General features: G+C 33.3%; 2 protein-coding genes and 1 pseudogene across 3 annotated transcripts; 1 reads left to right on the top strand and 2 right to left on the bottom strand.

The window, feature by feature from the left end:
- Positions 1–477: 477 nt before the first annotated feature.
- On the bottom strand, positions 478–5,450 carry LOC107898536 (ubiquitin domain-containing protein DSK2a). 2 transcript variants are annotated; one of them, XM_016824021.2, is made up of 8 exons: positions 4,905–5,450; positions 3,837–4,610; positions 2,320–2,531; positions 2,126–2,239; positions 1,477–1,532; positions 1,170–1,198; positions 917–1,006; positions 478–828 (listed from the first exon to the last, which is right to left on the bottom strand). In XM_016824021.2, exons 1-8 carry the CDS (start codon positions 5,143–5,145, stop codon positions 680–682), a joined length of 1,665 nt encoding a protein of 554 aa, XP_016679510.2. In that variant the 5' UTR covers positions 5,146–5,450; the 3' UTR covers positions 478–679. The 2 variants fall into 2 exon arrangements, with proteins under 2 accessions (XP_016679510.2, XP_040946934.1); XM_041091000.1 differs by lacking the exons at positions 478–828; positions 917–1,006; positions 1,170–1,198; positions 1,477–1,532 and adding an exon at positions 1,553–2,035 and having other exon boundaries at positions 4,905–5,421.
- A 2,380-nt stretch (positions 5,451–7,830) lies between these two features.
- Positions 7,831–10,204, bottom strand: LOC107898537 (isocitrate dehydrogenase [NAD] regulatory subunit 1, mitochondrial). Its single transcript, XM_016824022.2, has 4 exons — positions 9,479–10,204; positions 9,140–9,379; positions 8,449–8,527; positions 7,831–8,316 (listed from the first exon to the last, which is right to left on the bottom strand). Exons 1-4 carry the CDS (start codon positions 9,980–9,982, stop codon positions 8,042–8,044), a joined length of 1,098 nt encoding a protein of 365 aa, XP_016679511.1. The 5' UTR covers positions 9,983–10,204; the 3' UTR covers positions 7,831–8,041.
- A 7,991-nt stretch (positions 10,205–18,195) lies between these two features.
- Positions 18,196–19,822, top strand: LOC107898004 (probable acyl-activating enzyme 1, peroxisomal; annotated as a pseudogene).
- The last annotated feature ends 3,380 nt before the right edge of the window (positions 19,823–23,202 follow it).

The raw sequence follows: 23,202 nt of genomic DNA, 5'->3' as shown, positions 1-23,202 counted from the left end.
TCACTTGCTCCATGTCAAGGCTGGTTATGCTGCTTGCAATGCCTCCAATGCCAGCATTGCTAAACAGTATGTCTAGTTTGCACTTTTTACGTTCTTAACAGCTACCTCCAAACTAGAAGCTTAGTAATGTTTTGTTGATAGATTTCTTCTTTAAAATCATGTGAAAATATACATTTTATTTTGTGGTTGTTAACTACATTTTAGCAACCAATATACCTTCTCATTTCTTCATAATGTAAAATTTTGATAGAAATTCTGTGCTTTTGAAAATGGCTTGCTTTGTTTTCTGGTGTATGCTTTGTTTAAAGAAGTTTTTGAGCTCAAATTTTTTCGGACTATTTTATATCAACTCAAATCGAATCGAATCAACTCAAAGTTCTTAAAAAAAACAAGAGAACAGTAACTCAAAATGTATGTACGTAAGGAAGTGCCAAATATGGAAAAATCCGATGTAGGTATGCATAAAAAGCCTAAATATCAACAAGTTCTCGGGTATATATATTTATCGTGTTTACTTGCTTATTAAACACGGCAAAAACAAGGAATCAACAATGTATATGCAACATAAATCTGTGGTTTGCTAAGGCACCAACCCAAATCAACTAATCTTACATGAGACAGTTTTTCTTGGTCAAATTTAAAAAAGAAAAAAAAAAGAACATGAAATTTCAAGGAGTTACTACTGCCCGGAATTTCCCAGAAGTCTCTCGACTGCAGCATGGACGTTTCCGGCAGTAGCTCGTAATGCTCTGATATTCTCTTGTGTATCGTAGAAACCCATTTCTTGGAGTTGTGATAATTGTGGAGCGTAAAGTTCTTCAGGGGGAACTGGGAAATCGATGAAGATGACATTACTAGTGACCCAAATGTGTAACAAATCTAGTGAAAGTATCGAGAAAGATATAAGAATACTAACCATCGGGTTGGTTGGGGACACCAAGGCCACCAGCGCCCAGACCGCCAAACATATTCATCAACAAGTCTAGATTGGCAGTTCCCGGTGCCGCTGAAAATGAAATTGAACACAATGAAGGGTAAAAACATAAAGATATATGAAAGAATAGCCGGTAAAGGAAGGGTAGCAAAGCAAAGTAGGGAGAGCCCTTGACGATTTCAGGAAGTAATCTTCATGCCCTTTATAAAGAAAATCCAGAAATTTTTTTCGATACCTGTAGTACCGCCAGTCTGTGCTGAGTCCCTGTAAGAAAGCCAAATGTGGTTAAAAAATGCAACGATAATCATCCAAGCATGAGTCCTAAAGGCAGGTTTGATTTTGTTTTGTAATCATGTTCCAGTCAAATTACCATAGATGATCAGAGAATTTAATTCTTTTTTTTTTCTTTTAAAATCCCTCGAATAGTCCCAATCTGAACCAATAATTATCTAATAAAGTTAAGAAGGTACAACTATCAAGTCACTTTAGAAACAATTCTGATTTTTGTTACCAATTTAATAGACAGAGGTTACATCACTTACGGGGTTGATTGCTGCCGATTGAGAGACAGAAGCGATTGCTGTAAAGCTAGCATTTGCTGCAAGTAATAAAAGGATAAAAGGGAAAAGTGAACATAGGTGACTTTACTGTCAAAATAGTACTTGAAAAGCAGCAAATAATCTTTGATATTATCCAGTGAGGTAGCCCTAACATGCCTATAAGACCACACCAGCTGCAGTTTAATCCTTGTCAATTTCTAAAGTGAGCAACTAAGGACAATTAATCACAGTGTTATTGTTTTCCATCAATTATACATAATTTGATTGGTATAATAACAAATTTAACTCTCGATATTTATATATTCTGTGTAAAAGTTGACAGAATATGTAAATGTTGAGAGCTAAATTTGTTAAATCAATACCAAATCGACAAAATGTGTAAACTTTGAGGACTAAATTTGTTATTATAATAACAAAAAATAGATACAGTTGAGGAAAAACATTAACTTGGTGATTGCTTGTTATTAGTTGCTAACTTTCGAAATAGACAAGGACTAAATTTCTCCAATTTTTTTGAGAGGGACCAGAGCGGTCCTTTTACCTATAAAGAAAGATACATTGATGCAAAATCATAAGTCATGTAAGCATTTATCAGGAGAGAATTCTGAGACACATATGGCGTAGAATATACCTGCATTGTCTCGGGGGAAAACATCTGACGTAGTACTTCAGGGTTTTGCATCATATCTCTCAATTGAGGATTCATATCAAACATGCCACGTAGTTGGGGGTTGAGATTCATGATCTAAAAAAGTGAAAACATATTCTTAGCGAAACGGAAATAGCAAATGAATATCACTTGACTGAAGTGATTCCTCAAAATACCTGATTCATATATTGGGGATTAGATATTATGCTCTGCATCATCTGAGAAATTGCCGGGTTTTGCAATAACTGGGTCAACTGAGAAGCATCTGGCATTCCATTCAACATGGGTGGCAGATCCGGAAGTCCAAGGCCTCCCATACCACCAACACCTGGTGTCCTGGCATCCCCAGCAGGATTTGGCCTTGTAGTAGCATTGGTCTGGGTAACCCCTGACAATTTGCAGCACACGGTAATTCATCACGAAAGCATCAACAAAACACAGATACAAGAGCAGTAAATTCCATTTAAAGTGAACAAAACACTTGGATGCTCTAGTTTACTTTATATTCCCTCGTATAAGTACCATGGAAGCCCTTGTACTAGAAGTCGGATTGTATTTTGCCCCTTCTACTAAAAAACTGGGCAAATTAACCCCTATACGTTAGATCAATGAGCAAATTGGGCCTTCTATTAAAAATTCCATCCATTTTTACTATTAAAAACTGGAACCTGTATGTCTAGTTATTTGGTCATTTGCGCCAGTTTTTAACAATAAAAATGGATGAAATTTTTAATAGAAATGACTAGTTTGCTCTTTAATCTAACATACAAGGAGTAATTTGCCCATTTTTTGAGTAAATGGGGTAAAATACAATTTGACTCCTAGTACAGGAGCCTCCATGGTACTTTTACCCATATCCCCTTTTACGCTGAACTGTGGCAAAACAGTGTAGGACGCGTCAATTTAATTTACCATTGAATCTTTCTTTTCCTAATGTGAAAGAATCACTCATTTATATAGGAAAACAGAACAAAAGGCTAAAATTAATTCATAATCATGCAGCATTCAACATGAACAAATCATTCATCCCACAACTGAATAAACTCAGTATAATATCCAATTTTAAACATTTACGATATCCTAGTCAAGGCAATATTAGTTTCATACAGTGGCAAAATATTGTAGACCACATCAATTTAGCTTAATGTTTTTTCCTAAACAAGAAAGAACCCCAAGCATGCAACATTAAACATGGGCAGCAAACTATAATTACATGAATCTCAATCAAATCACCCCCCCACCCCCAAACAACTGAATGAACTTGGGAAAATGTTTTATTTTGAACAATTATTAAGTCTACATAATCAAAATTACTTGTGGCCAATTTATCATTAAGGTTGGAAAGTGCTGTGAAAAGAACTTTTGAAAATTTGATAGTGTTAACCATTGCTGTCAAAAAGTGCTTTTAAGAAGATAAAATGTCCATTTTAGACATGATGTTGTAAAGTAGAAGATCTAATAGGAGATAAAAAAAGTAATTTCATTGAAAAACACTTTCCAAAAGGCAAAAGCTAAAAATTTTAGTTGTTCGGCTTGGATTAAAACCAAGTTTAAAATCAAGGTTTGGTTTAAAAAACTGCTCGTGTACCATTTTTTGGCTTGAAATCATGGTTTAGGTTAAAAAATATACATATTGGATCAAAGAGAATGGCTAGACAAAAAAAGATGCTTTAATGAAGTACATAATACTTACCACCACCAGCAGTGTTGCTCCAAGGATTAGGCAGAGGATTCGTATTCGGGGAAGTTTGGCCTTGGGCGGTTTCAGAACCAGTCGTAGAAGTGTTAATAGGTGAACTTCTAGCTTGAGAACCACCTTGATTGCCCAATAAAGCAGCAAATGGGTTTGTAGCCGGACTATTTCCATTATTTCCACCCATAGTCGTAGCATTCAAAAACGGCTCTTGAACATTTTCATACATGCGCCTAAGCATGTTAAATCCCTCAGGAGAAGCTTCAATATTACTCATAGCTCTATCGGTGTTTCGCATCATTTCACGCATGAGTTCAGGGTTTCTTGCAGCTTCTAATGTCTGTCGAAGAATGCTAGGATCATTAAGTATATGTCCAAGCTCCGGATTCCTATCAATAATCTCACGCATTTGAGGATTGCTCATAATCAAACTACGCATCAACTCCGGGTTATTCATCAAACTTTGAATAGCTGGCGTATTCATTATTTCCCTCATCATGTTGGGATTTTGAGTTAGTTGTTGCTGTACTTGTTCAAATTCAGGAAGTCCGGATCCAAACAAACCAAAACCACCGCTGCCGCCGCCACCACCAAGTGGATTAAGTCCAGGGAATAAAGATGCCCCAAGACCAGCACCATCATTCGAACCAATACCCCGAGTAACCCCTGGCGTAGTGTTATCAGTTGCAACATTTGTGGTAGCTGAAGGAGGAGGCGTAGATGAAGATGGGGCGAAACCACGAACCATGTGAATGGTATGATCAGCTTGCAAACCTTCAAAAAAGGGTTAAAACACAGTGAAAATTTCAGAAATCATGTCACAATCATACCCAACTATCTAAAACATGTCATTTAAATCAGCTCAACAAAATCAATACCCAACCATCTAAATCAGGCATTTTCCTCTTACTTTCTGAACTTTATTATCAGAACCATTTTTGTCTTTTAGAAAATTTCACCGTTCTCAAACATTTTTCTTATAATTCCATCAAAATACGAAATACCCAAAAATTATACAAACAAAAAGAGGGATTTTTTTATTTTTTTATTTTCGCAATTAAACCTTACCATAACTTTGAAGGGTTTGGTCGTCTTTCAGGATTCGCCCTTTATAAATCAACCGTTGCTGATCAGCTGGGATATCGCAATTTTGAGCCAAAAGAGCTTTGAAAGATCCAACGGTGGATTCGAGATTGGTCCTCACCGTAAATTTCGTACCGTTCGAGCAGCGTATATTAACCGTCACTCCTTCTTCACCTCCTCCATTTCCACCGAGTCGTGACTCACTTGAATCGCCTCCCGCACCCATATTCCTTCCTCTCTCAGATCGATCAAAAAAACCCTAGAAAATTAAACAAATAACAAAAAAAAACACTTTTCTTCCCTTTTTATTTTCCTTAAATTTTGTAATTTTTATTTGGATTCGAAACTATTTTTTAAAAAAATCGAAAAATTAAAAAATCGGAGAAATTTGTAAAAAAGAATTATAAAAAAATTAGAAGGGGATTTCTTCAGAGGAGAAAATTGGGGATTCTAACAGACCAGAGCTTTGTTCGGGTTTGTGTGCGAGGCGATATTGTTTATTTCCTTTACCCCTTTTTTTTTCAACATGTCAAAATATGTTTTTAGTCCCTATACTTTTATAATTATAAATTTAGTCCCTGTTTTTAAAATATTAAAAATTAAGTCCTCTTATTTTTGTCTCTGAAAACTTCAACATTATTATTAATATTATTAGTATTTTCTATCAAAATCTATCAACTTAGTACGTTGATTAAATTATCTAAAAATAAACATATTAAGTTGACAAATTTTGATGAAAAATACTAATACTAATGATTGAATTAAAATTTTTAAATTAAAAAAAAAAGAAAATTAAATTTTTAACTATTAAAGTATATAAATTAAATCTTAATTTTTGGAGAACTACAGGGACTAACAGCATATTTTAACATTTTCAAAACAACAGGTTTGTCATGTAAACCAATAATATTTTGCCACGTTTCACAGAAATGTAGACTTAAGTCTCGAAAATGGGCTCCGACTTTGTTCTGATTCGGCCCTGTTTGCTCAATTTTGTCTCGAATAAGTGTATATACTAAAATATGATAAGATTTTTGCATCCGGTAATTTTTAAAATCAAAATTAAAATTAAAATTAGGGATGACAAAAAAAAATATGATTGAGTTTTAACCCGACCAAATCCACTATGATTCATGTCATTAGCAAAAGGAAGAGCTTGAAGACCCGCTAGGGACTCAACAGTGCTGGGGTCTGAAATATTCTAGTTAAAATGAGTGCATGCATCCATCACCAATCCATTTTGGTTTCTGACTACAATGCCTGTCGATGATTCATGTCTTGCGTTGCAGAAACTGACATCAATATTTATTTTAACAATGTGTTCCTCTCAATCAGTATGGAGAGGCACTCCACTTCTTAGCACTTCCAGCTCAAGTGAATAGGCTTGGACTAGGGATGGATCGAGGAGGGCGCTGGGGCGATCCCTCCTTTAGAATTTTCACATTTTTAAAATATATATTATTGTGTATTTTAGATTTAGTGTTCACGTTGTATAATATTTGCCTTCTTAGCTAAATTATATTTCATATGATTCGCCCACTTAAGCCATAAGATTATATTTTATATTAACAAAATATTTTTCGATTTTTAATTATATAACTTTAATAATAATAATAATATATTAATGTATAATGGACTTTAAAATACTAAACTTAAAAGGCTCAATATGGACGTTAAAGCCGAATTCCAGAATTAATTGATTTGGTCATACCCATACATATTAGGTTAATGACTTTCTTGTATTTGATTTGTATGTTTGCTAAGGAATTATCTTCCTTTAGTAAGATGCCAACACTGTCAAGAAAAAAAAAAGGATTTTGATGTCGAAACTAAAAGCACAGTGTAAAAAAATACAATTATCTTTCTCTTGGCTCCTTAGCCAAAAGAAAGGTGTTTGATGCCAAGTTTTTTTAATTTAATCTTTGGAATTATAATGATATTTATGAAATTTTTAGTACAGTATTAGTTTTTTTTTTGCATAATGGAAAGAAATATTTAATTTTATATAGTGTGATTTTTTTCTTTTAAATTTTTTAACTGTTAAATCGTTCATGCTTTTTAAAATATCATTAAATTGATTTGTTCGATAAGAAAAAATGTATTCGAAAAAAATTGACACTTTTGTACGTTAAAAAAAATATCGTTCAAAAACTGAACACGCCCCTAAAAGGTGATTAAAACCCGTAATCCGTTCCCCTAAATGATTTCGCATCACTCCCCCTGCAAATTAATTGCTCGATCAATATGTAAATGAACCCATTTATCGAATAAAAGATCCCCCAGAATGGAAGTACATCTTCAATTCAAGCCTTCTCTATGTGTGATCAAAATTGTCGAAACTTTAATAATCTCATCAGATTTCCATGATAAACCTTTGGAAAACAAATAAATTACCATTCTTCCAAATGATTCACATAATAGGACAAAAAAATTTGCCCAGTTAACTTCTACAGATTTGATTTTTATTTTTAAAAAAAATATCAATCCTAAAGTAAATCTAACAAAAAATATTGATTTTATTTTAAATTAATTGATTTTGTGAATAAATATGTGTTGTCATTTAAACAGAATATCTAACTGTTTTTCTTATGAGGCTATTTATACAAGCAAACATCCTACCTCGTTACCATCTTTGATTATAGTCTTTTCTTTCAAAATCGAGTCTACTAAATTGAGATCAAGTGATACCTCAAGTTTTTTTAATGGTAAGGTCCATTGCACTCTCAAAAAAGGACATGGTCGGATCTTAAAGACATATTATTGAGAAGGACAACTACGAACCCCGAACATGAACCGTAAAACGGACATGAAAAAATATAAAAAAAAAATCTTAAATATACATTTAGGGACACATGTAATCGAAAATAAATGAACAAATTAAAATAAGAAACTAAATTGTAGATATATCAGAGGCAGGTAAGAATATTATATTCCCCTCAAAATCATAACAAAAACAAAAAATGTAAAATGGTTCACAACTCAACAGTTGTTTGTTGTTTGTTATAAGTTTGATTTTCGAGTATTTCGAAAAAAAAATATTATTCTGAAAATGTAAGAATGAGATATACCAACTTAAGAAAATCTTACTGTGGAAAACCCATAGTGAAGAAGAAGACGAGTAATCAATCTAGTTTAGCAATAACGGCATCAACAACTTCCTGTGTACTGCTTTGCCCACCGAGATCTTTAGTTCGATACTGGCCCTCTGAGATTACACGTTTCACTGCACTTTCGAGTCGATCGGCAAATGAAGGAAACTGGAGATGTCTCAACATCATGGCAGAGGAGAGAAGCAATGCCACGGGATTTGCCGTCTTTTGCTCTACTATCTTTTCTTTTCCAACATTTCCGGCTGAAGCACCTTGCTCGAACACGGCATATTCAGCTCCCACATTGCCTACGAGAAAGAGAAAGAAAATTGTCTAATTAAAGCTAGCATAATCGCAACAGTTTCCGGATTTTATTCATTCTGCAAAAAAGTAATTAAGAACTGAATATTAATAAAAATGCATAGATTACTGATTGGTACCTCCTGGCATGACACCGGTGCCTCCAGCAATACCGGCTGCTGTATTTGCAACCAGATTTCCATAAAGATTAGGGGTAACCTAAAGACACACCAGACTCCAGTGGTAAAAAACATAGATCAAAATGCAACATAAAAAAATTAGAAGAAATTTCTGAATTAACAATCTCTCCTAGCATTTGGTTAACCATATTATTTCATTTTCTGAATCATACAAACTATGGTTGACATTGATAACTAACCATATTATCTCATTTTCTGAAACATATAAACTATGGTTGACATTGATAACAATTCGAAATATATGACTATTTATATCTTCATATTGAACTAGTTCAAGATATTATATATATATCACCACAACAAGAATACATAGCCAACCCATTTTTAGAAGTTAGTAGCATTATAAAACCTAAGTTGGTCAACTGCTAACTCGAAATTTACCCATCTTTAAAGTTAATAGCATGATAAACCCTAAGTTGATCAACTGCTAAAAGCTAAAAGTTATTGAGAGCTTCAACAATCAATCTAATTATATCCCACCCTGATGTCCTGACTCTGCTGCAAGTTCAATTATAAAGCAAGTTTAGTACGCAGGAGAGTAAGCTAGCTAGTCTAGAAAGATTATTCAAGCAAAGCAACAACCTTAATATACAAAGCTAGCTAGTCCAGTTCGGATATAAAATTTCAATACCATGACATCAAATTGCTCGGGCTTCGAAACGAGTTGCATACAACAATTGTCCACAATGATTTCGTTATACTTGATACTTGGATACTTAGTTGCAACTTCACGGCAAGACTCTAAGAACAATCCATCTGCAAGTTTCATAATATTGGCCTTATGAACAGCAGTAACCTTCTTTCGATTGTTCAAATAAGCATACTCGAAAGCATATTTCGCAATCCGCTCGGAACAAAACTTCGTTATAACCTAACAAAAATCAACCCAAAAAGAATCTAAATTACCCAATACCAAAGTCATAAACTTTTCATAACAAAAACAGTTGAATTACATTGGGTTTTTACTTACCTTAAGGCTTTCAACAACACCAGGCACCACCTCATGTTCAAGACCCGAGTATTCCCCTTCAGTGTTCTCTCTAATTACGACGATATCCACGTTTTCATGGCGGGTCGGCAATCCGGGTAAGTTACAACAGTTGACCAATGAAGCGTATAGATCCAGTTCTTTCCTCAATTGCATATTCAATGAACTGACTCCACCTCCCATGGGTGTTCTTAACCCTCCTTTCAAACAAACCTTGTTCTTCTTTATCGAATCCAACACTTCTTGTGGTACCCGTTTCATGTCGCCGTGAACGTCGTACTTCTCGAAGTAAACCGGTGCGTGCATCACTTCCATCACTTGTTCCACCGCGTTCGTCACCAAAGGTCCGATCCCGTCTCCGGGGACTAACGTTACGGGTCTTGGGGCTCCATCTCCTGGTCGGGGCATGTACGTCACGGTTCGGGTTTGGGTTTTTCCGGCTATGAGGGTTCTCAGAAGAGGAAGGGATCTGCGTGTCGTGGCCATTTTGGGGTGACGGAGCTTGGAGATCTCGAAGGTATTTGAAGGTCAAATTAGGGTTTTAGAGAGGAAAAAGGAAAGAAAAAGTTGCAGAGAATGCCATTGACACAAGCAGGGGAAAAGGTAAAGGGCGCAAAAGTTATAATTTTGCAAAGTAGCCCTTCTATTTTAAAGATTTTATCTTTTTTAAAACCCTTATTTTGTGGGCTGTCTAATTATGACCAAAACAAAATACTAACATACAATTGCTTCTCAAATGGCTGGAGTTGGTTTTGGACTAGGTTAATTTAGATAAAATTAATTATGTATTAAATTTTTTAAAAATTATTCCGAGTTCGAGCCATTTTAGGGTCAACTCATTCAGTTTTTTCTTTTAAGTTTTTAGATTGAGCACTTTTGGTTTCAAATTACTTCGATATATCTATTTTGGTCATTTTAAATCTGGGTCATTTGAGGTTCAATTTATTTTAAGTTCGGTTTATAGTTCAAGTCGAACTGATTTGATTTGTTGACTTTTTATTATCAAAATTTTAAATATGTACGGACTTAAACAAAATTTTAATTTCATATTTCGGATTAAATCATATATGAATAAATATAAAATATACTCACATCAACCATAAATTTAAATCCGACCCGACCCATCTTAATATAGATTTATATTTAAATATTTAGTTATTGATAGTCAAATAGGATTTTAATGTTAGAGAAGAGAGAGAAAAAAAGGTCGCAGCCAGAAAATGCCATTGACGACAAGATGAGAAAGTAACGGAAGAGAAAATGGTAATTTTGCAAAACTACCCCTTCTATTTTAAAGATTCTATGTTTTTTACACCAAGTTTTTACAAACCCGTAATTTAGTGGACTGCTTCGTACTAACAAAATCTACTACAAAAAATGTCGGCGCTTAATTTGTTTTTCTTTTATGCTAAGAACACGAAAATATAAGGGTTTATCGTTGCCTTTATATTCTACAATTTTTTTAATTAATTTAAATTATAATTTTTACGATAATAAAAATATAATTTTATTATTTAAATAGCATATATTTTTGTAATTTTTAAATAAATATATCAAATTTTTATCATTTTAAAAAGATAAAATGTAATTTTATCTTTACTAATTTAAAATTTTAAAGATACTAAATTAAAAAAAATTTATTTTAGGCGCGGCCCGTGCCAGCTACTAACTACGCCACTGCCTAGACATACATTGTGCATATAATGTGCAATTGTTCTTTTTCCCAATGAAGTATACTACTGATTTGATCACCTATCATTTATTTTTTTATGAAATGTGTGTGTTTTTTATAATTCATAATATTTTAACCGGATTAGATTAATTGGATATTGGTTTAGAGAATGATTTTGAATCAGTTAGATTAAGAATCGGTACAAATCGATTGAATTAGGGGTTAAATTGGGTTATTTTATTTTCTTTTATTGAGATTTTTAATGATTTTTAATTGAACCGATCAGATCGACAAGTCGATGACCAAACTGGTTCGACCATCGATTTGGTTTAAAAATCATTACACATCATCACTAGCAAGAGCAAATCACTACCACGCACATCATTAACAAGAACTTGCTAGACCTATTTATCATATGATTATCTACCTGAAGGCCTGCCCAAAATATGAGATAATTTGGACAAAAGTACGATGCTTGAAAAATGAGTTTGTGCAAAAAATAAGACCCGTTTAAAATATGAATTAGGCTTAGACTTCAATATTTAAACTTGAGCCTGACCTGGCCCAAATTAGACCTAGCTCGTTTTATACTCTTGTAATATATTTTTATTTTATTTTTTATATATTATGTAATTTATATCAAACTAAATTAAATATATAGTAATACAATACCACGTAAACATTGAAGAATATATTAAGTTGACTAAATTTAAAATTTTAAAAAATCAATTAAAAATATTAAATTAAAAATTATATATATTTTAAAAAATAATATAAATGAGTGTAAACCAGATCTGGACAAACATAAAATTCACTAAATTTAATTTAATCAAGTTGGATTAAACATCTAAACGAAAGACAAAACTTTTTTAATATTGTTTTTTCGTCTGTAATACTTGAGCTCAAAATTTTACTCAAAAGACATCAAATTTATTACCACTCGACTCGATATAGTAATAAATAGGTACCTATCCAAATATTACAAAATAATTGGATCTACCATCAAAGGCAAAGTGCAAAAGGAGAGGAATAGGATGCCTACAGTTGCAAGTGGAAAGGGTCCAAAAAGGAAGCAAATTTATAGACGGAATCAAGAAATGTAGGCAACGTATGAAAAAAAGATCCATTCAAAAGGCCACAAGGTCGTGAAAGTGTTATTCTAATGATATGTTACTCAAACTAGGATGGAATTGTCACATATGAGTTTTTGTGTAGGGTAAATAAAAAAGGTAAACAATATTCACATAATCATAGATATTATGTCGATGTCGAGTCTAATATGAGGTTAATATCGTTTCTTTCTCGAAGCAAATTAGGAGTGAAGGGAGAGGAGCGGATAGTGACCCTGACCCTCCTAAAATGAAAATTTTTTGTTTTGGATCTCTCAGAATCCATAAAATTATAAGTTAATATATGGTAAAATTTTAGTTTACCTCTTATAAAAGTGCTAGAAATTTGATTTAGTTCTTTTTTAAAATCGTAAAGATATAAGCCAATGTAATGGTAAAATTACGTTTTAACTCTCATAAAAATATATAATTTAATATCGTTCACTCTAAAAAAAATTTCTGGCTTCGCTCCTGTTCGATCTTGGTTTTCAGCCATGGTGATCCCTTGCAAATCCTGCAAAACCATACTCGATGCAGTCGGAAAACAAATTGGAATCAAATTGCAGAGACATAGCATTGAGACTTGAGAGTTGAAGCTCTTAGAATCCATTCTATTTTGTCTCAACATCAAAAGTTCAGAGAGTTTAGGACAGTAGAGGTGTTTGTGAGCCGGATTGAGTTTAAGCATGATCTTAATATATTTTAAGCTTATCTTAACCCAGTTAGGCCTGAAATATGTGTTTAAAATTTTATCCAAACCAGCGCATATTTATAAATGGCTAACCCGAGTCCATATTAAGCCCGCACATTTAAAATTTTTTAAAAATATTTATATTATTTTTAATTCAATATTTACATACATTTTTCATTTATTAAAATTTTTTATATAAACATTTTAAACATTTTGTAATGTTTATAATATTATATATTACTATAGATTTAGTTTTTTTTCTTATAAATTACATAATATATAAAAATAACATCATATAATATATTAAAAAAATTACCTTTCAATAAATAAAAAAAAGAAAAGAAAACGGGCCGAGCCAAGCTAGAGCCTTGAGTTTATAAACTCGAGTCTAGCCCGTATTTTAAATAAACCTAATATTTTATTCAAATCTATTTTTTGAATCTAATATTTATTCTCAAAACCTCTCAAAATTTGAATCAACCTTTACATTTAGACGATAATCCGACCCATTAAGAGTTCCATGATCGGTGGGAATAAAATATTGTCTTGGGCCTAAAGGTGCTCATAGCCCGGCCCGAAATATGGGAGGGTTTGGGTAAAAATATAGGCCCGAAATATGGGCTTGGGAAAAAAACGAGGCCCGATTAAAAAATAGGTCGGGCCTCGGGCACCACTTTTTTGGCCCGGGCCAGACCCGGCCCGGCCCGAATATAATAAATTATTTTATTTTTTTATTTTTTAAAATTTTAAAATACTTTTTAAATTTTTTTTAATTTTAAAATATTTTTAAAATACTTTTTAATTTTTTTAATTTTAAAATATTTTAAAATAAATTTTTTTAATTTTTAAAATAATTTTTTGGTATTTATTTAAAAAACGGGTCGGGCCGGGCCTGGGCAAAATTCTAAGCCCATATTTCTGGCCGGACCCGGGCCTAGGACTCGGGCCCATGAGCACCTCTACTTGGGCCCCGTGGCCTGCATTTACATATCAATCTTTCATTACATTGGAGATTGACTTTCTTTTTAGATTAAGGAAGAGAGATTAATTGTCGTGAAATTACTGCGTTATTGATAGGGAAATGATATATTACCACTACTTTAATATTTAGGGTTTAAGATTTAGGGTAAGATTTACAGGTTGAGAGATAGCTCGTCATAGTTTAATTCAATTTATTTAACTATTTAGAATTAATAAGAATATGTAAAAATAATTTTATATTAATATTTATATATTTATACGATACATAACGTTTTCAATTGAGCTAATATCACTTATTAATTGAGGTATCAATTTAGTTGTGAATTTATCAAAAGTCTATTTATTTTACAAAATAATAAATATTATTTTAAACATGCTTATGTTTTGGTAAATTTAGAAAATTAAAAACACTAGAAATCCTATCACATGTGCATGCGTATGGAGACCATAAATTTGAAACACAAATGTATGTTTAAAAATATCATATAATAAATAATGAAACGTATGGCTTGGAACTGATTAATAATAATATACGAAATATGTGTGATGCTAAAATGAAAGAAAAACTAGATTAAAATTGTTTATTATAGTGTTGTCATCAATCTTGAGTCAGTGTCGAGCTAACTTGTGACACCGACTCAATCAAATATATTAATATATATAATTGATGGAGGTAATACAGTGTGCATATAAAAACTGAAATGTATAAAAAAATTAAAATAAAGCTTTAATTAAGTGGTAGATTAAAAATTTTACTAATCCAATTCATTTGGGTTCAAATCCCACCATATGCATTTATTGATTAGTTTTTGTTAAAAGACTAAATTACCTTCAAATAATATAACTCATTTTAATTACGGAATGACATTTTCGTAATTTTCCTAACTGAGTTGATGATCCGATTGTGGGTGACACCAACTCAATAAAACACTTGATAAATAGTATAGTTATGGTAAGATTTGAACCCAAGTCAACTTAATGTTCGCTCTCTCAACTTTACTATTTTAACCAAAGCTACATTTAATTTTTATGCCAATTTTTAATAAATTTATTACATAAACGCTTTTACCTACATCATGATTATGCCATAATCTAACTTTTATAATTAAATTTAAATAAAAAATATTTTATTGTTTTTGAATGATAAAACAAGTTTGGGCGGGTTTAACTCGAGCTCGAGGGAGGCAATTTTATTTTGAACTGAACTTCAGTTTGATCCAACTCAACTTATAACACTTCTAATTTGGTATCATTCATGTTCAATTTTTAAGAAGCTTAGTAAAATATCAATATTTTTCTTAAATAACTAAATGTGTCATCAGTCATGTCTAAGTGGCATTTAGGTAAAAATCTTCCAAGAATAATAACTTTTTGTTCAAAATCATTGTTTGAGCCGAGTGATATTTAAGTAAAACCCTTCTAACAATGAATACTTCAAGATTTGAATTCATTCTAAATGTCCGGCAAAGAAATCTACTACCGCTTCTTTCAACCACTTGCTATTAGTGTCAGTGCATGTATTTTAATGGAAAATATATGATATTTTAATAAATGCATTATTAGTTATAGATAATTATTGTAATTGATGTTATCAATAATTTATTAACTAAGGTGCTATTTCATATAAATTTGTAGCTTGGAAGAGCCCAATATAGAATACGATTAATTTTATCTTAATATTTTTTTTTAACTTTCTAGTCTACATGGAAAAGTAATTTTTCCACCTTTTATCATGAGAATCACATTGTCATATTTACGGAAAAATAACTCTTAAGGAAAAGTTAGGTTCCAAGAAAAGTAAATAAAATTCGACAAACCAAACGTTCTACTTTCCATCATACCAAACGTTCTACTTATTATTTTCAGCACCATTTTATTGGTTAATTGAATCTTTCAATAGCTAATTAAACAAACAAAAATTTTTAAAAAATTTATATTATTTAAAAAACTACATACATAAAAGTTTTACCCACAAGTAGTTTTAAACTTAATATGCATTAATTTAAAAATAAACAGATAAATGTTTGATTGAGTCTTATCTCGACTTGTATAGACATTATTTTCAATACAAAAGGATGTAAATTCGAGTGTGATAAAATGCATTATCTTGTTATTTATGGGTTGGAGAAGGGCTATAAGTAGTTCTAGACTTTATATTAAAAAGAGCAAATATGATCAGAGCATATAATAAAATTGTTAAAAAAATAAATAGATAAATAAGGTAATAACCTGTAGGGGTGTTCATTCGGTTAACCGACCCGAAATAACATTAACCGAATTAACCGACCTTTTAAAATTTTTAACCGTTAACCGAACCGAAATATTTTCAAAAAAATTAACCGAACCGAAATTTTTTCGGTTAATTCGGTCGGTTAACCGAATTAACCGAAAATTATATATTTTTTATTTTTGGTTAAAAATTAACCGAATTACCGGATTACCCGAATTAACCGAATTACCCGAATTAACCGAATTAACCGAATTGAATCACTACATAATTAAATTATTTTTAGACTTTAAGACTTTAGTTTTAGTTTTATTTTTAGAATTTTATTTTTATTTATTAAATTATTTGTAATTTTTATGATTGGGTTGGGTTGAATACTTGGGTTTGGATTGGATTTAGGTGAATAGTGGGCCTATTTATATATTATAATTTTATTTATTAATTTTTTTGGTTAAACCAAAAAAATTCGGTTAACCGACCGGTTTCGAACCGAATTAACCGTTAATCGAAAAATTAAAAAATAATTAACCGACCCCCGACCGAAAAAATTCGGTTAATCGACCGATTAACCGAATTCGATCGGTTAACCGAACTTTTTCGGTTTTACCCGAATTTTGCACACCCCTAATAACCTGCATTAAATTCTGCAAGATTTTCAAGATAGCGCAAAATTTGCACTTAAAAATTAAAACCGATGGTAATAAATTTATTTTTAAATATTAAAACTAAAAAATCATAGTAAAATTATGTTTGAGAAACTAAAAAATTAAATGTTGAAAAAATAAGTACAAAAAAATTAACTATTGAATTTAAGCTATAAAATTTATTTGGCAAATTATTTAAAATTAAATATGAAATACAATTAGATTATTTGATAAAATATAATATAATACTAAATGACATAGAATAAAATAAAAATAATTAAATTTATTCTCTCTTAACTGATAAGTAGATTCCTATCTATTTATCATTTTCTATATTTTTTTTGTAGAAAAATATTTATTTCTAATCATTTTTATTGTGTGTTATCAGAGGTGTATAAAAATTTAAGTTGCTAAAATATTAATTTCTATACAACAATTTTCTATAATAAAAAATTTTGAACATTAATCTAATTATCTGTTTTTTTATACAATGCTTAGAACTATTCATAACAGGGGTAGAGCTAGAAAATTTTTTTAGGGAGCTAGAATAAAGTTGTATATTTTTATGATAGCAAAAGCGAAATTTCACCATTTTAATAATATGTATTTTTATAATTTTTAAATAAATCAATCAATTTTTTCTCATTCTTGGGAGACAGTGTAATTTTACTATATACTAATTTAAATTTTTTAAAATTATAAAATGACTAAAAGTGAAAATTTTCATCTTAGGGGGACCGGGGCCCTGCCAGCCCCCTTGGCTCCCATTCTTGATCAATAACCCCTCTTCACCTCTTAAATAGAAGAATAATACTTTTTAGTGCACTTAAACTCATGTACTTCTACATTGACAACAATATTAATATCAATCGAGCCAAAACTCTATAAAAAAATTCCAAAATTTAATACATAATAACTCCATTAAGATTCATTTGTCATTTAAGGAATAAAAAAACAAGTACAATGTTCCTCCGATTAGAATCCATATTTGGTAACTTAACATCAGAAACAATCAATGAAAAAGCATAAAATCTCACACAAAAATGTTTATTTTAGGAATATAAAATCCACACCTTTCTAAGTTGATATCAACCATAATTAATACTATGAAATCCATCCCCCAAAACACACACACATGTATATATATATCTCTATATATTTATCCAACAAATTATTCATTAACATCGATAAGTGTATTAGTTATAGATTAAGAAGAGAGATTGGGAAATATGGAACGCTTGGTTCAATGCTCAGCCAACCATACACCGCTCACTCCCATAAGCTTTTTGGAAAGAGCTTCCATGGTGTATGGTGATAAGAGTCTCCATCATTTATGGTTCAAAGATGCTACAAACTTGCCTCTACCCTTAATCAAATGAATGTCTCCAATGGCGAAATTGTAAGCTCTAGTTTCAAGTTTTTCTTTTACTTTTTCCAACATTTTTTTGTCAATTTATATAGAAAATTCTTGTATTAGTCTTTTCATGAGGGACTAAATCCAAAAAAATACATAGTACAAGGATCTATCACAAAATTTTACTTTTTTTAAACAGGTTGCAGCATTGGGTCCGAACATCCCAGAGATATACGAGCTTCACTTTGCTGTTCCAATGGCGGGCGCTGTCTTTTCGCCATTGAACATACACCAGGATTCAACTGCATTAGCTGCACAATTCAAACTACTTGAAGCTAAAGTCATATTCATCGATTATCAGTTCCTCAATCTCGTCATTGAAGCCTTCGAGATCCTTGTCAAAACATGCACCGATTTCGAGTTTCCTCTCGTCGTTTTAATGTTAGAGACCGATCCCGATGCGAAAACAGCCGCCGACGATCATCAGTTTTTGGGTTACAAAACTTATGATTCGCTTCTCAACGTGGAAAACAATTCTGGGTTTGAGATTTTAAGGCCAAAGGGTGAATTTGATCCGATTTCCATTGTGTTTACTTCAGGCACGACGGGGGAACCAAAAGGGGTGGTTCATAGTCATAGAGGAGCTTACTTAACAACCCTAGCTGAAATCATTATTAATGAAATGAAAGCCATGCCGATTTATTTATGAACAGTCCCGATGTACCACTGTAATGGGTGGTGTTTCACTTGGTCAACCGCCGCACTCGGTGGCACTAACATTTGCCTTAGAACATACGACTCCAAGTTCATATTCGACGCCATTGTTGAATACAACGTCACCAACCTAGGTGGTGCAACACCCGTTCTTAGCTTAATCGCTAATGCGAACCAGAACCCACTTCCGTTCAAAGTTAATATAATGACCGGCGGTGCTCCACCGCCGCCACAGGTGGTTTTAAAGATCGAAGAGCTTGGGTTATTCTTACTCACTTCACTCGTATGGGATGTCGGAAATGTTAGGACCTGGGACTGTGTATCCATGGTGGCCTGAATACGGCTCTTTTTCCCTTCAACAACAAGCCAAAACCAAAGCTCTTCATGGTTTGAACCATATGTTAATGGCAGCTGTTGATGTTAAAGATCCGGTGACAATGGAAAGTGTTCCCTTTGATGGGTTCACTTTAGGTGAAGGGATGTTTAGAGGCAACACCGTGACGAAAGGGTATTATAAGGAACCAGAGAAGACCGAAGTGGCGTTCATGGGTGGTTGGTTTCATACCGGCGATATTGCTGTGAGACATCCCGATGGGAGCATTGAAGTTAAGGATCGGAAACTTGATTTGATTGTTTCTGGGGGGAAGAAGATAAGTACGGTGGATGTCGAGGCGGTGCTGTTTAGCCATCCGGCAGTTTTCGAGGCCAGAGTTGTGGGGAAGCCGGATAAGGTGGTGGGAGAGACGGTTTGTGCTTTTGTGTGGCTTAAGGACGGGTGCGATGACACCCGCTCCGATGACATTATCGAGTATTGCCGTGAAAAGCTGCCGGATATATGGTGCCGGAAACTGTGGTGTTTGATGACCTGCCATTCACTTCGACGGGGAAGCTGAAGAAGGCTGTTCTGAGGGAAAGAGCTAAGGCCCTTGTTTGAAGGACGAAATGCATGCATGCATGGACAAAATTAGTCAATGTCTTTTATCTATATCAAGCTTAATTATCAGCAAATTAGGAAGAATAAAATAAATAAATAAAAACTTTATTATGGACCATTTTACCAATAAAGGCCAATTTCCAACTTTATTTACGGAAATGAGTCAATTTTTTCATTATTTACGGGAAAGGGCCGAAAAATGTAAAACGTGTCCACGTAAGAGCATTTCTGGGTGAAATTTCAACAAAATGCGTTTTTGGGGAGCAATTTTGTCATATCAGCACAAAACATGTCCTCGTGGATGTGATTTGCTAATGTGGCAAAATCGCTCCCCCCAGGACGCAATTTAGCCCGTGTTTTTCTAAGGTTAGAGCTTTTTGCATGTTTAGTCCCTAAGGTTTTTTGGTTTAGGGTTTTTAGGGTTTAGGGTTAAGGTTTTGTTAAAATAATTTATGGTTTAGGATTTAAGGAATAAATTAAGGTTTAAGGTTTTTTAAAAAATTAATTAAATTAGGTTTTTGGGTTTTGGGTTTAAATTAATTAAATTAAGGTTTAGGGTTTTTAAGAAAATTAATTAAATTATGGTTTAGTTTTTTCTTAAATAATTTTGTGTTTAGGTTTAGGGTTTAGGGAAAATTATATTGATAATAAGGATTTTTTTTTCTACAGTAGTTCTTGAAAAAATAATTTTAAGAAGATGATTCTGAAAAGATAATGCCAAAAACACTTCAAACAGGATGCACTGTCAGCAAAATTATTAAAAAAAGCTACCACGTGGATGCTCTTTTTCTACAGTAGTTCCTGAAAAAATAATTCTGAAAAGACAGTTCTGAGCAAATGGTGTCAAAAACTCTTCAAGCAGGATGCACTATCAGCAAAAATACTGAAAAAAGCTCCTACGTGGACACTCTTTTTCTATAGTAGTTCCTAAAAAAATAATTTTGAGAAGACGGTTCTGAACAAATGGTGTCAAAAATGCTTTAAGCAGGATGCACTGTCAGTAAAATTGATGAAAAAAGCTCCCACGTAGACGCTCTTTTTCTACAGTAGTTCCTGTTTGGCCTTAGGCTATAAATGAGCCAAATTTCATTCTCAGGTTGCATAAGTTACAATAAGAAAAATTAAAGAGGCTAAGCAGAATAGAAATTGAAGATGAGTGAACGTATTAGTGTTGTTATTTATTATGATGGTGAGGTCTATGACACCGAAAGCGACATTGTTTTTTTATCGGAGAATACAGCGCGACTGGTTTTTAACCAGAATAGAACATAGATTTGACAGAACTTCGCAAAAGAATTAGGAGTAAAATCTTTGGAACGACGCCAATAAGTGTTTCGTCTATCAAGTATCAATTTTGTGCTTCGGTTGATCCCGTGACATATGACTCATTTGATATCAAAGCTGGTCGTAGCTTGGAGGCGATGGTGCAGACTCATCCGCTAGTGGATCACCCTATCTTGAGTTATATGTATAATTTTCATCGCCAAATGAAGCATTTGCGACTTCAACATCTACTGCTACTCGAGAGGAATACATGACCCCTACTTGACACTCCGTTAGTGGGAGGCAGAACACAGAAGCGTCCGTGTTTGGTGGAAGTATGGAATACACAACTTCTGCACGACACTCGGTTAGTAGATGGGACATGCACATTGGTTGGTCGATGTTCGGTGCTGGAAATACATGTTGGGGAATGACATCTTCTAGTAGTTGGCAATCCATATCTGATTGAGGATGTTATGAAGGGACATCATACGTTGCAGATGATGGGGGGTTGGATGATGAGTCCGATGTGGAGGTTAGGAAAAAGACAGGCTTCTGGGAGATAAAAAAGTACAAGAGTCAACATACATGTGTTACCGATACAGTATCATTAGATGTTTAGGGTTTTTGAATAATATTGTTATTACTTAATGTTGTATTATTTAACGTACTTATTTGACAGGTGTTTCACAATATCATCCCAAGATAGATTCAGATATGATAGCTAGCTTAATACTACTAACGGTGAAGGCGGATTCCAAGACTTCTGTGTCGATCTTAATTGCCAATATTTGTAGCTAATTGAGGTAAACGCCCTCTTATCGTAAGGCTTGGATAACTAAGTAGAAGGCGTTGGAAAATATGCATAGTTGGTGGAACGCTTCATATAATGAGGTGTGACAGTGGTGTCAGGTGCTAGAGAGGTACGTCCCAGGGTGCATAACAGATCTTGAAACGGCACCTGCGTACTACAACGACTGATTGCTCTGTGGATGCCAAGTGTTCAAGCATCTGTTCTAGAGCTTTAAGCAATGTCGGGACTCATTTGTGTACTACAAGCCATTAGTACAAATTGACGGTACATTTATGTATGGTAGATATACCCATCGGCTATTGCTAACTGTGGCATAGGATGGAGGTGAGAGAATCCTTTCAATTGCATTTGCAATAACACCGGGATAGTCAGGTGATGACTGAGATTTCTTTCTTTCTAGGTTAAGAAGGCATGTCTGCCTCAAACTTGATATCTGCGTTATATCGAATCGAGGTACTAGAATACAATGGGATCGCACACACTATCGGTATTGTCTAATACACGTTGCGTCCAGCTCCTACAGGTAATATCAATCTACCACTGAACGACGGGCAAGTGACCAACATGAGTATTTAATCTCTATTAATATAATTTCGTTTGTAATATTCAATTTATTCTGAATGGAAAAATGGTATGTAATTTTCGTTATCAACTTATATTGGCAGGGTACGAGATCAATAAGGACCATTTTCATGAGATGTTGGCGATTTTGTATTCAGTTAACGAATAAGGCGCAGACTACCTCTATAACATACCTTTCAATAGCGGTCACAAGTATATGACAGCGGCCTACGATATGGTCACATGACCTTCAACTTGGCTGAATGCATAAATTTTGTTTTAAAAGGAACGCGTAATTTGCCGATAACCTTGGTTGTGTGAGAGACATATTTTCATTTAGTGACACTATTTCCAAAGCGAGCAGCAAGTTATAAAGGCCAAATGCAAGGAGGATGCCATGTATGGTGTCGGAATGTATTGAAAGAAATTAACAAGGCGAAGGTGCGGGCCAACACCATGCACACAATGTGTCACGATCGCGACAACTTATGGTTTTATGTGACTGAGTTTGACAGACCGAACCAAGGTATTACCGGTGGGCAATATCGCGTACACCTGAGAAATAGAACTTGCGACTGTGAGACGTTTGACGCACTTCATTATCCATGCACTCATGCAATTGCAGCTTGTCAGAATATCTATTTTGATCTATGAGATATGTCGACAAAATGTACAAAATAGAATACATGTACAATGTATGTAGACACGTATTCCCATCGGTCCCAGATAAACGTAAGTGGCC

The sequence above is a fragment of the Gossypium hirsutum genome, chromosome D04, assembly GCF_007990345.1.
Source record: "Gossypium hirsutum isolate 1008001.06 chromosome D04, Gossypium_hirsutum_v2.1, whole genome shotgun sequence".
NCBI lineage: Eukaryota > Viridiplantae > Streptophyta > Magnoliopsida > Malvales > Malvaceae > Gossypium > Gossypium hirsutum.
The sequence above is the reverse complement of the archived record's forward strand: the minus strand, read 5'-3'. Positions and strand labels throughout refer to the sequence as shown.

Bases quoted from the DNA above. Each gene is read 5' to 3' on its own strand.
- LOC107898536 (XM_016824021.2), bottom strand. From the start codon at position 5,145: ATGGGTGCGGGAGGCGATTCAAGTGAGTCACGACTCGGTGGAAATGGA. The intron at 2,240-2,319 runs GTATTTTGAGGA...TCACTTTTTTAG, and splicing joins ATCCCCAATATATGAATCAG to ATCATGAATCTCAACCCCCA. The intron at 1,199-1,476 runs GTAAGTGATGTA...GCTTTCTTACAG, and splicing joins AATCGGCAGCAATCAACCCC to GGACTCAGCACAGACTGGCG.
- LOC107898537 (XM_016824022.2), bottom strand. From the start codon at position 9,982: ATGGCCACGACACGCAGATCCCTTCCTCTTCTGAGAACCCTCATAGCC. The intron at 9,380-9,478 runs GTAAGTAAAAAC...GATTTTTGTTAG, and splicing joins GTGTTGTTGAAAGCCTTAAG to GTTATAACGAAGTTTTGTTC. The intron at 8,317-8,448 runs GTACCAATCAGT...TCTTTCTCGTAG, and splicing joins CACCGGTGTCATGCCAGGAG to GCAATGTGGGAGCTGAATAT.